The sequence below is a fragment of the Echeneis naucrates genome, chromosome 13 (genome assembly GCF_900963305.1).
Source record: "Echeneis naucrates chromosome 13, fEcheNa1.1, whole genome shotgun sequence".
Lineage (NCBI taxonomy): Eukaryota > Metazoa > Chordata > Actinopteri > Carangiformes > Echeneidae > Echeneis > Echeneis naucrates.
Genome location: NC_042523.1, coordinates 6,763,337 through 6,776,984, shown reverse-complemented (window position 1 = coordinate 6,776,984; position 13,648 = coordinate 6,763,337). Strand labels below are relative to the sequence as shown.

Below are 13,648 nucleotides of genomic sequence, written 5' to 3'. Positions count from 1 at the left end.
TGATGGCTGGGCTATTAAAAATCCACCAAGTTCAAAGGTTCAAGCATTATTTCCTCAAAAAGGGTGTCAAGAAGACAGACATAACACAAAATAACATTTGAGGGAAAAAAGTACAAACCCTGAATTTTATTAGACCAACCCAACAACAACAAAACCAATAGTAATAATAATAATAAATTACAGGAATATTCATCATTCATCATCAGTCACAGTCAGGTTTATTTTAATAACCATTTTTAAAAATATTGTAAAGCAAAACAAAACATGAAATGGCCTAACAGATGTTATACACTGATGTTACCATTTGCTAATATTACACCACACTAACCGGGGGCCCCCTACTTCCACCTTTCTTGAGGTTCCAAAGACTCAGGGTTTTTCTTCCAAAACAGCGTCCAGATGTTTCCGAGGCGGCCGTGAAGTCACCGGGAAGCGTGGAGGGACCGATGGCAGCGGTGAGTCCAGCCCCTGGGTGGGGATTTGTGTGATTGATGGTCACCTCCCGAGAGTGTTTCATGGACTCGCCCCCTCTCCGCCCCCTCTCTCCGCCTCTTCTCTCTCTCTCTCTCTCTGAGAGCAGGAATGTGGATCCCGGACTCCGGTCCTGCAGCTCCGCGCTCCTCCTGCACCGCCCGGTACTGACCAACTGATCATTCCCTCCCCCGGTCGAACGAATCGACGAGGAGGAAGTGATCAGTGAGCAGATTGTGCTGTCACTTTTTTCTTTTCTTTTCTTTTCTTTTTTTTTTTGGTAGGGGGCGGGGGGGGGGGGTTACAATCTCAACTCGAACGCGTGTCATTTATATTTTTTTTCTGTTTGCCCCTCGACCGGAGAAAAAGTTTGCTCGGAGAGCCAACAGAGCTGGAGTCCGCAGATGGAAATAACCTTTCGGGGTTCGGCACCGGGCGCACCTCATCCACCAACATGTAAGACTTCTTTCCGTTTCACTGCGTTTAACGTTTCCTACAGTGCGATCACTGCGATCACACGACGTGCTGCTTCAGGTCACCCCAAAGCAAACATCACTGTGTGGTTGAATCTTTAGTTGTGTTGCCTCAACTAAGTGTCCACTTCACTGTCACTTCATGGCATTTTCATCATAGTCTCCCAACCGGCCTTAGGCTGATTTGTTTGTAGACAAATGGAAAGTTCATCACATGGTCGATACTGCTGATTTGTTGAACTTTTTAAATCTGATGTCAACACTGAATCGTCAGCATCTATATTTAATAATACCAGTTGTTGCCTTCAAAAGACTTACAAGTTGTTGTACATGTTTAGTCACTGCCGCAGTAAAGATGCTATATGATAATAAAGAGAATAAACAGGTGCACCAGAACCATTATAATAAGTGCCTCTTATTAGACTTGTTGATTGAGTTGGTATCTTACTGGATTTTATAAATTATTAATCTTAAATGAATAGAATCCGTTTTAAATAACAATGTTGGTTACTGAACCGGTTCAGTTTGTCTGCTTATTTCATTGTAATTTATTATTTCAAGTTAGATCTAAGCCAACTATCAGTCACAAAAGTCACACCTGACTGGTCAGGTTATTATTGAAGGTCTAATACTAATATTCTTGTACTTGATTACTATCATAGCTGCAATTCTTGTGTTCACCATACATTTATAGGGATGATTTCAGATTTTCAGATTTCTGTTTTTTTCTTCTCACATTATTCCAAAAGCTAATACCTTCTGAGTGTGCATTTTTTTCTCTGTCAGTGCTCAGCCAGGATGTTTCTCTTCTCTCCTGACAGGGACCCGGAGTCCCTGAGAAGGTGAAGAGTGCTGGTGTTAAATGCTCACTGCAAGGCTTCCCACAACACAGCGACTGCTCATATAACTGCTGTTAGTTTGGGGACTGTGTGAACCGTTCACACACTGTTTACCATGGCGTCTAGTCTGACATGCACGGGTGTTATCTGGGCCCTGCTGTCCCTGCTGTGTGCTGCCGCCTCCTGCATTGGCTTCTTCATGCCCTACTGGCTGTTGGGGACACAGATGGACAAACCTGTGTCTTTTGGCACGTTTCGGCGGTGCTCCTACCCGGTGAGGGATGAAGAGAGGCAGGCCACGGTGATGCTGGAGCAGTGTGGGCGCTACGCCTCCTTCAACGGCATCCCTAGCCTGGAGTGGAGGATCTGCACGGTGGTGACAGGTGTGGGATGTGGCCTCCTCCTGCTGGTGGCGCTCACAGCTCTAATGGGCTGCTGCATCTCTGACCTCATCTCACGTACTATTGGACGCGTGGCTGGCGGCATCCAGTTTGTTGGAGGTAAGATTGTGTTTTTATGCTCTGCAGTTAATGATTGTGATCCAACCAGCCGTGACTCTGGTTTCTGACTGTGGTCAGTGGGTTTTCATCTGCCTAAGGGATTATTTTAGAGAAACTCTGATTAACAGGCAGATCACATATTGCTTATGCTTTGCTTTGGATTTAAAGACTACTGACTCTACTGTCTGTAACTTCTAAGATATACATGTTTGTAATAGATTCGGGAGGTTTTAATGGCTGTAATTAACTTCCCATAAAATTTGCTAGAAGCTTGTGGACTGTTCGTGTTGTTCATTAAAACAAAATCAGACTGGAAAGGAACATAAGGAGACATATAAGTCCTTATAATCTTGATGAATTTTACCTCTGGCCAACTTTTCTGTTGTCGGCCCAGACACCACAGGAAATGAAAATCTCCCAGTTAAGCATCAGTCATCTTACTTACCTGATGTGTCAGTTTACTCTTTAGTTCTCTGTAATTCCAGACTACAGTTTAAAGCAGTGCTCACAATCCTACATGTAATAAAAAGGGGTTATAAAAGGGACAAATTGAGTGGCTGAGATCACATTAAGTGCGCTGGTATTTTATGAATGGCCATTGTTCATTTAAGCTTATAAAGTCTTAGAGCAAAATTTTTTGGGAAAAAAAAATCTTCAAACTTTCTTAATGCCGCCTTCTAAAAAGGCTCTTTCTTGTGTACAGCAGACTTTTGGCACGATTCCATATCTTCTGTTTTTAGTTTGACTGATGAAAATCATGGAAAATTGCCCTTTATTTCTGCTACAAACATGCCCAAAGTCAGTCAGTGTGATTTTTCTGCTCTGGGTTTCATCCAGAATGCAGCACTTAAAGTTGAAAAGGAACCCACGCCCTTTTTCTTTCATAAAAATAAAGTTCTGTCCACAGTGCAGTGGCGGCCGTAGAAATGTTTGTTTCATCATGGCAAGTGGACGCAGCTCTGCAAGGCACAAGCTTTCGTTTATGAGTCCTGTTGGTTTTTTGCACATATGTTCTCTTGGGGCATGAGGTCTGAAGGAAGCGCGTCAACTGAATCTCCCAAGCCTCTCTGCCCCAGTTTGAAGAAGCTGCCGCACTACAGCCCTCTCATTAACAGAAAAACGTTTGCTTGCATACTGTGGCTCACCACTCTACTATTTACAGCCCCCCCAGCACCCCCATTGCTTCAGTTTGGCTCGGAAAAAAAAATCAAAAAAGTGATGTGACAGAAAAGCAGGTTGCAGGCAGATTTGACGGAGCTGCCAGGTTTTTCAGAGGGGATAAATCTTCAGAGGACTACCGCAATGTGCCATGTGCTAGTTCTAAAGGGCTTAGCTACTTAGGAACATCAGTATTAATGATGCATAATATGGAGGATGATTAAGGTGAAGTATGGCTGGTTTATTCAGATATATGCACTTTTATGTAAGGAGATCTCCTTTTAAGCTCACACCAACCAAATACATAGAGCATTACAGCAAGCTGCTATTTTTGGTTATAGGATTAAAAAAATCCTTGTCTGTCTTTCTTGCAACTCTTCTCTTTCGTAGACTCATAAATCCACAGCCACATGCATTCAGATGGAAGGAGGGCGGGGTGCAAAATTCAAGGAGCACAGTCAGATCTTTAAACTTGAATGCTGGCAAGCCAAAGGGCAGAGATGTCAGAGAAGGGCTAATTGGAAGTGACACAATTGGGAAGTTCAGTGGGCTTGCTCCATGTATTCTTTTTCCATTATTTATAACCAGAAAGGAAATGTGCAGGCAGGCAGGGAAGTTTGGAGTGAAAAGAAATAAAAAAAAAAAAAAAAAAAGTACCTGATGATTGAAATGTTTGGCATTCACTTCTTATTAACCGAGAACGTCGCTGAGAATTAAAGATCCGCAGGGGGAGAGCTGAAATGTGTGCAGAGAGATATGATCACATCTCAGTGATTAGCATGAACAAGGAGTGGGAGCAAATGAGATGTACATTCGACACAGCAACACACGCAAATTCGCCAGATGTGAAGGAGCGCTCATAGTGCACATACTGATGCCAGATTCATCCAGCTCGTATTGTTGTTCGCTAATGAAGAGTGTCTTAGCAGAGAGGCCAGCGCCTCGGAGCTGCCACAAATAAAACTTCCACTTTATATCTTCCTGCAAATTATTTCCATCCCGCGAAGTAAATTAGAGCTGAAAGTCTTTATCCGCACTTTATCTCATTAACTGCAGACCTGACTGAAAGAATACGTTTTAACAAAGGGTTTTATTGTTGTTGGTGTTGTTGTTTACCTCCTATGATGCTGTTTTCTCCCCTGTTCACTGCGGGCAAGTTGTTCTAGATCTGGTTAATTGCTAATGGCAAAGGCCCAGATTTTCCTCTTCAGTTCCAGACTTAGAGTTCAAGTATGAGACTGTTCTGGATCATAAATCAAAGGCCTGGGGTCTCTGTGCTGCTTACATTAAACAACTGCCTTCGCTGTACTTCCTTGTGTTAGTTATGCAGTAGTGCGGACTCTGAACGGCTGTGGCACAGACGGGAGGTGCACACATTGAAAGATTCTTGACTTGGATTTGGTTGTTAGGTATTTTCAACCCCCCATCTCCCTCCACCGCCTTCCCACTCTTCCCACCACACCCCTCCCTCCTCCTGCCTTGTCTCTATTCGGGAGCCCCCAAGCGAAGCTGCACACAGCGGGGCAAAAGCTATGTAACATTTGCTGTTGACAGCCATGATGTAAGAACTTCTTGAACTTTCTTTTTTTTCTACGTGGATTCCTTCAGCACAAGAACCTACCTTAAATTTATGCTTTTGTGTCCTTTTGTTATTTCATCCATTTCGTCACTGCGCCTGACAGGCAGTTATGTTCTGACATTTGTCTTGACAGGCTCCCGTCACTGGATGTCTGGTCTGCTCCATCACTAGTTAAATATTAGGGAAAGTGATGGGAGCCTGGAGCCTCTTCAACTCACTTTCTAATATGCATTTTTTTAGATTGTGATACTCATGCTTATAAAAGTGATGTCCTTGTGGGGCTGTTCAGGAAATCTCTAGTTATATCTCCCAGAAAACAAACTTGAAACATTTTGAGGGTTTTTTTTTTTTTTTTTATGTCAACGGTTGCAGACTAGCTCACAGCAATGAGACTTTGTCAATAACCGCTAGCTGCCAAGTTTTGGAGTAAGAGCAGTTGGGAAACAGGTTCCAAATAACTGTGTTTACTCCAGAGAGGTGAATTATAAAGTCTATACCAATATTGTGTGGTATCATTATCAAGGTAGAACTATTATATAAACTGGAATCTCAAAACATTTACTTTCTTCCTGCTTGATTTTCCTGCCAGATGTCACAGGCTTTGCTCATTGTTCTCAAAACCTGCCTTATATCTCACGCTCATGCTACTAAAGTTCTGATGAATTTTTTTTCACTGAACTTCAAATACGTTTGAAATCTCCAGATGTCTGAAAGGGCTCAGTTCCTGTCTCAGGCTGTCTAACTGGCCCGATTGAACTTACAGGCTTCAGTGATGGCCATGAGCGGCAAGCTGGCTCCACCACCAGGATTTAGTTTCAGATCTCAAAGTCTTGTCTGAGACCGTCTAATTTAAACTGCACGACTGACTTTAAGGGATTGATAGGCTTATGATATAGTCAGGTGCCGAGCCTAACCATAGATTTAAGTTGAAACCATTAAACCTGTTAAGGCTTGAAAATAAAATAAGAAGATGCCAAAAGTAGAGAAGTGTGGTCTACTTTTACTCATGCTTGATAGAAACCTTGGTGCTCCATTTTCAAAGACAGCAAAAGACTAATCTTTTCTCTTCAACAAAAGGGCGGCTGAATTTCAGAGAAACCTTTGTTGTAGAATAGAAACTGGGAAATCCAAAGCTAGTAAATAGTTTGTGTCGAATCAGATTGTTAAGCGCAAGTAAAAAAGTAAACTTTTAAACTTTTAGTAATTTAGTAACTTCAATTGCAAATGTGGAGCCAGTTTATGTCAATGACAACTGTACCCCAGTGCCCTTTCAAGACAATCAATCAAATAGAATTATTGTAGTAAAAAACAAAACAAAGCAAAACAACAAAGGCTGATTTGCAGAATTTGAAACCATTAGGAAAAGCAATGATAAAGCATAGACCACAAACAACCCAGAAATCTTTCAAAGTATTGCTTTGACCTGCAGTGAATGTCAGCTGACATTGAAATAATTTTAACACCCGATAAAAATGTCAGGAGATGTAGCCGCTCAAGGTCGGGGGAATATAGGCTGTATTTTATTGGGAAGGTGTTGAACTGCTATGTCCTTGAAACCAAAGGCTAAATAACAACACTAACAGTATGATGTATGATAGGCCAAACTCATGGAGTTTGTTGGGACTGTATGTAGGGTGTGAGCACCAAGACTGCATATACGGTTTCCTCTGTGGCATCCTCAAGGGATGTGAAAAAAAAGAAGAGAGAAAAAGACACAATTTGAAAGCACTCAATGCAGCCACAAGCCTGTGGTCAACAAAGAATCTATGGAGTCTAATTTTGTGTGTCATTGCGGAGAAGTACCAAGAATTCTTTAGTATTTGGAGGGAGTCTAGATTCCATCGCAGAGCTGTTATTATTGATGAAAGCCATTTTATGTCTATTAGATTAAATATTATCACCCGGGGAGCTGACATTTTTCAAAATATACAGGTTTTCCCATGAATCTCGGCTTTATGAAGCTCCCCCTCTGAGGTCTTTCAGCGTGATATGACAAACGTATAATTTATTTTGCATACATTCTTCCTTTGACCAGTTGAGGTTCTATTTCTTCAGAGCAGAATATAAAAATAGCTAGAACTTTAAAGGCAGTGAAAGCAGAAACAGGATTGAAGTAGATGAAAACATTGGCTGTTTTGTCTGAAATAAAGGGAACAATTGTGTGTTTGTGTGTGTGTGCACACGTGTGTGTTGGCGGGTCAGTAACAATGCAACACATTGGCTCTAGCTTCCGTGGAGCACATCAGCCTCGCGCTGGTTTAATAATTTCCACAGCAGCCTTTGCTAAAGCTGCAGCCGATCTGAAATATCAAATAATTGGCCTTGTTGCCTTCTGGGAGACCTTCTCCATTTTGTTTTCTAGTTGATTGGCTCTGTTTGCACCTCTGTGCCAGCATCTCGTTTGCCAACTCTGGTGTGCAATGTCAGTAAACGAACAATGTCAAGGAGCAGACAGGACACAAATAAAATACGCCGGACCAGGCCAACTTCTGCAAAGTATGCCTCCATGGTGAATGTATCTCTTCCTGGAGTTAACTGGAGTTGCCCCCAGGGATGACCTGTACCATGTAATACAGTATCCTGATTGTCCAGGCCAAATGGAATTCAATTTATTACATCTACACTTACTCTATAACTAAAAGAGCAGGTCAGGGCTATGAGCATGAGAAATAAATTTAAAGACATGTAAATAAATTACAATTGGGCCACCATTGTGGCTTTCAAAATGTTGCCAAGGGCCATTTGGCACAGGAGGGTGTTGTCCTGTTCGAGAGCCATACCAGCACAGCCAGGAGCTTTGTCCTTGTGTCAGCTTTGTGAGTTCTTGCCAGCTGGATCCTGCCCAGTCCCAGAATGTGCGCCTCCACTCCCCTCTCACCACCAGCGCTCATTTCAAGAGGTACAACAAAATGAAATTGCATCCATATGAGGAAGGCTTTGGGATGAAGAGCTCATCTTTCCGGGGGAGTATCCTGTCTGGAACAGTGTCTCGTGACAGTCATTGTTTAATGGTGTCGGATCACAAGACATTTCCGGGACGACTGGGTAAATATTCCCTGACGTACCGTGCTATCCTCTTTTACTTCCATAACCCTATCTGTATTCCTTCCTCCTCGTAGGCCTGCCAGGTTGATTTGATGATGATGAACTGCACTGTCTCATCTGCTAGGTAGGCATTGCATAAAACTAATGAGATAGCACCAGCCCATATGTTTGAGAGGAGAATTCACTATGGACAAGAGCCTTGTTTAATGGTTTTTAGAACGCTGTCTTGCTCTTCATTGCTTACATTTCCGGCCACTGATGGTTATAAAGTGAGCATCTCTTCCTCTGGGTTGATTGATCACCTTAAGTGCAGAACACTCTTACTTACACTGTAATGTGCTCATTCTGCCCGGTAGCTATTTCTGCCCGATACACAGTTTCCCTGAACCCCTACCTACACCACCACAAGGGAGTTTGGAGTCAGAGAGCAGCCAAACGTAACCTGTGCGCCATGGGCAGTATTTTTTCTCCAACACTCTGGCCTATTTTTGTCCTTCATCCTTCACTCTACTCTCCTTTTCAGTGCTTGTCCTTTCGAGTTACTATAGGTTACAGGCTCCCAGTCTTTACCTCTATTTCAGTCTTGTTTCACCTTTCCCTTAATTTAGATTTCTGCGCACCCCTCTGTGTCCTTACTCTCTCCTTTTCCATCTCTTCGCATCATTCCCTTTCTCACAGTGGCTGTTCGTGGTGCTGTCTGCAACCAGCAAAGTTTGGACGAGGCCAACACCCAATGACCCAAAGAGTAGACGTGGGCTCAGCCAGAAAGGCAGCAAGAAAGAACGGATGAGAAAGAGAGAGACAGAAACGGAGAGTAGAAGGGCGGAAAGCACAGCATCGACGGGGATTTAGTTTTGTGGAACAGGAAGTCTGGGAAACCAAAGGACAGACAGAAAGGTTATTTCAGTCTGTTCCTCTGTTAAGTCATTGTTTTCACTGCCATAGTAGCAGGCGTGCTGCATATTGTGTTGTTTTTGTCACTGGGAACAGAGCTGTTCCAGAAAACGTGTCTGGTGTTTCTGCAGCCGTGTCTGGCAATAATGCAGCCAGAGCAAGGGAGTCTGGCAGTTGATGGGGATGAATAAATTTGGGAAATAAATTTATGTGTTGCTGAAACCATTGTTCATTTTATGATTAGTCGAAGCACAGAAAATGAAACAATACCAATTTTCACATTCAATCAATCATTAGCTGTTATTCAATTCTGTGTTGTTGGGGGGTTCACTGTCTTTTATCATTGTGAATTGAGTGGTTTTTGGTTTGGTGGCTGTTGGTCAGACAGAACAGGCAATTTCCAATTGTGGCTTCTGGGAATCTGGAATTATTCAACAAGCGTCAGCCATGCTCTTTGCTCTGTGGCCCTTTACTCAGCAGCATTGAGAGAAAAACGCTAACCTGAGCACAATGACACTGCTGATGCTCTGCAGGTGTGATGTTAATGTGTCTTTCGGACAGCTCATTAGAACAAAACAAAGAGCTGCTGACAATGAGGGAAATATCACTAACTTTGCAGATTATATATTTAAGAAATTGAAACTTTTACTTGAAAATGACTCCAGCGGAAAACAATTCATCACCAGAGCCAAATTTTATGGCTGTCCATCCATTAGCTATGTCGAATTTCACCTAGAAATCACAAATGTAGACCCGCTGGCTGCACAAAAGGAAAAGTCAGGCGGTCGGTAAAGACTTCAGCCTCCAGGTAACGTGGATGTCTGTGTACAATTCCACGGCTATCTATTCGCTAGGTGAGATCATATCAGTGCTGACTAGTGTGACTGACTGGTGTTGTCAGGCTGCCAGTATGACCTTAGACATAACTGACACATTTACTGATCATGAAAAGAATAGTTAATCATAGATCTAGACCTCTGGAACTTCATTTATGTCTTTGCACAGAGTTTTATTTTCTGACATGATTACCTTGGACATTCGCTTCAGCCCTAAAAGAGGGGGCGAAGAAGACAGAGAAGTAATTGTTAACATATATCATGTCTTTGCAGCTGACATCTAAAACAGCGAATATGTGTGAATGCATGAATCACCACACAGACAGATGCTTAACAGATGGTTGGGGCTCCACTGCTCTGTGTCACTGGTGACACACATTGTGGAGGGCATGTTTGATGTCAGCAGCCCAGCCTGTTTTTACAGTGAGCAATACTTTAGTCACAGGTAGGGACACCAAAATAAACTTCCTTCCATTTAGTTCGGGTCGTCTGAGCACTTGTTTCTTTGGCTGTTAGTGCATTGAAAAACAAGGGGAAGACAAAATACCCATTTTCTTTAGCTTCACCACATGGCTAATTTGGAATGAAGAAGATAGAAAGCCCACATTTGACCCATTATACATCTCTTACAGAGTCAGGGGCCATGAGTGGGCTGAATAAAGAAATAAGTATGGATTGGATAGATTGGGTCTGAGCCCTGTGGGATTAAGTAGTTTGCTCAGTATTCATACCCTGTTTTACAGTCTCAGAGGCGCCGTGCCTTTAACGCTACAGTTAATTATAGGCTGTTCTTCCTAGTGAGGGGGAATGTAGGGTCAGTACTCCTTTTGTGCTGCCTGCTCATAGGTCAAATAGCAAGACAGCAAGGGAATGTTATATATATGGGTTGAATGTATAGAAACCAGTCTCCAAATAAAAATGGCAGTGTAGCCCAGAGAGGAGTCTATTTTTGGGTAAGGAATCCACAATAACTTCCCATTTTAGTTGCTTCACCCTCAAGCCAAAGCTGCAACATGTTGCAAACTTCCCAGATTCCAAAGAATCGTTATTTTTGCCCATTTCACCATTTAGACACGTGGATGTCTCATAGAATTTAACTCATTGTCTCCAGGTATCTCCTGTATCCTATTCCCCTGAAGGCCGGGAATAGCAGCAAGAGCTACATGAGGAGGCAGAGCTCCCGTGTGAAGTAATGTGTGGAAAAGAGTCACCTCTTGTCTGTGGCAGAATGAGATCAGTTCTGTGAGAAAAGCTGTGTCCCTCATTTGGTCACTCAAACACATGTAGTCACCCCGATGGTGGGGACAGGTGATGGTGCTGTAAATGACAGCTGAAGAGCAGATTAGAGGAAGACGGGGGTCACCTGTGCACATGCATTTGTCAGGGTGACAGTAACTGCATGTGTGAAAGGGACTTGTGCTCTGGCAAAGTGTGAGTTTCGTTACTTCTTGTGGCTGTGGGTCTCCTCTGAGATCAGCCTGAATGCAGCTGAGTTTATTAATGTCCTGTGTGCCGAGGGCAGAGTCTGTGTTTACTGTCTGCTTTAAGGAATGCTGGGAATTTGGGGTAAATATATTCTCTTGCCCCTTGCCATCCCCTCCCCTCTCTCAACTTCCCCATCTCCAGCACCACGACAGGATTAATTTGAGGGACTTTTAATGAGCAAGTGTTGAACATTACAAAGAGTTTTAATTGAAAAAAAAAAAAACAACAACAACAACAAAAAAAACTTGCCAGCAATCTAGATTGACCTTGCAATTTTGAGCACCAACAGAGCCAAGGAAATGTCTTATGAATCCATCTTATTTTAAATTTGAGACGGCAAAACTCTTGAGACAATGAGTTTGTGTTTAGTAATTAATACCAATGGAACTTAATTTCAAGGTGTGGAGTGGGTTTTTTTTTTTTTTAATTATTATTCTTTTAAAGCGTCACACACCATCAAAGGCACCTTGGTGTAATAATAAGCGAAATGTCACTCCTGTCATTATCATAAAATGACAACCCTATAATTGGGCTGCATGAAATTATGGAGAAAAAAAAAGTGCCATGTCTGAGTTTTTCTAAGGCTGTCACAAGCTGCATGTTAATCTCCATTTTGTGGCCTGTGGCCTCGCTTGTGGAGACTTAGGGGAGAGTTTAGTGTTTGGGTGGAAGGCGGGGCAGTGCAAGTCCAGTTTTGCTTTTCTTCCCAGACTCTCATTCCAGCTGGTCAACAGCACCAGGGTGGGCTCTCCCCATTATAGGATCTGGTTTCCAGAGAAGCAGTGGGTGTGGACCCAAAGGAGAAAGCAGGGGGGGGGCAGCATTTGGAGAAATCCTCCGAGCCTTGTAAAAGTCAGTGGTCTTTTGCTTTGGATGAACAAGTGATTTTCACCATCCTCAAACAGACTGATTTGAAGACTCAACAGTGAAATGCCACCTTGTTGACTGACCTTCCCATGAACCTAAAAGAGAAAAACAATCAGCAACAACTGCAAGACATAAATAAAACCTGAGCATGAAAGAGCTCGAAGTCAGACTTTGGGCCAGATCTCGGCGGCACTCCGCAATAAGAGGCCTAAGACAGGACGCCCTTTGAGTCCCATGTAAGACAGAGTGTCTGGATGTATTTTGAGCCAGTCCAAAATGCAGGCCCCTGAAAACATAACACAAGGACTCTGGAATGCACAAAGGGAGCTTCGACCCAGAAGAGGGGCTATAAACAGGACATAAGAAGAGCTCTACCCATATTTGTATATGTTTATGAAGTTCGGCAAGAGCTGGCAGCCAAATATAGGTTTCTGTGGAAATCCAACATGGTGGAAGAGATTTGGAAGCTATTATTAAATGTCATGCAAAGACAGTAGTTAGAATGAAATATTTGGAGGTAAAATAGCGTTGCAATCTAAATCAGAGGTCAGGCGCGCTTTACAAATAGCTGTGTGTTAGGTGGGGATAATGATATCGGCTGTGATACCTTATCTCCCTCCTCACCTGTTACGAGACTAGAGAACATTAGTGAGGCAATCTGCCCTCCACGCCAACGCCGCCTCTTCCTCTGCTGCTCTCATGGACTTTATTATTATTATGCACATATTCCCTCGTCTTTTTACACCGACTTCTTGCTTCACTCATGTTTATGTTCTTTTTATTTTGTTCAAACGGAAATAAAATGTCACAGAAAAAGTTGAAAGGAAAAGCAAAAACTGAGAATTCTGGTGGTTTCCAAAGGGAGCATATGAACAAAGGTAGTCATTGATCTGGCAGAGTGACTTCTGTTTCTGAACCGGTCTGAGCCCCGCATTGTTGTCCTCCCAGGCTTGACATCTCTGCTACACCCAGCTTGAGGTCCCTTAGGGCTGCAAAGAACGTCCCCACGGTAGGAGCAAGCTGACTCTTGGTTAGACCATAATATTTCCGAAAGTACCTCTGGGTTTGAGATTTAGAGCCGTGCTATGACTGAACCAAGACCTTTGTAATCACATATTCCAGCTCTTGCATGAGCTGGCTCATGACTTGATATCTCTAACGGGTGGTGCTGTGGATGAATCAAAAAGATTAAACATGAGTTACCCCCCTGGCTTTATAGACTCGTCAACATAATGAAAACACCAATCTTCAGTGAATAGCTTCAAGATAATGCAAACGCTTGACCACCATCATTTGTCTGCTTTGTGTCGTAGTTTTCATTTTATATAAATCATCAGCAGACAAAGTAATCTGAATCCGTTCGAAGGGGTAAATGGGATCAAATTATTATTTTTTTCCTGGCATCGTCTGAACCGTTCTAGTGTCTAACATCAGAAAAAAAGTATTGATTTTTCTATGAAGCACATGAACTCATTACAGAGTCTGCACTCTAGTTTTATAG

The 13,648-nt window shown here is 42.7% G+C and overlaps 1 protein-coding gene across 1 annotated transcript in view; it reads left to right on the top strand.

Moving 5' to 3' along the window:
• Positions 1-773: 773 nt before the first annotated feature.
• The window catches only part of LOC115053134 (LHFPL tetraspan subfamily member 6 protein), a 40,411-nt gene continuing 27,536 nt past the window's right edge, over positions 774-13,648 (top strand). Inside the window, exons 1-2 of the mRNA XM_029517700.1 lie at positions 774-927; positions 1,766-2,283. Coding sequence (XP_029373560.1) covers positions 1,899-2,283 — 385 coding nt within the window. The 5' untranslated portion in view covers positions 774-927; positions 1,766-1,898. The remainder of the gene's footprint in view (positions 928-1,765; positions 2,284-13,648) is intronic.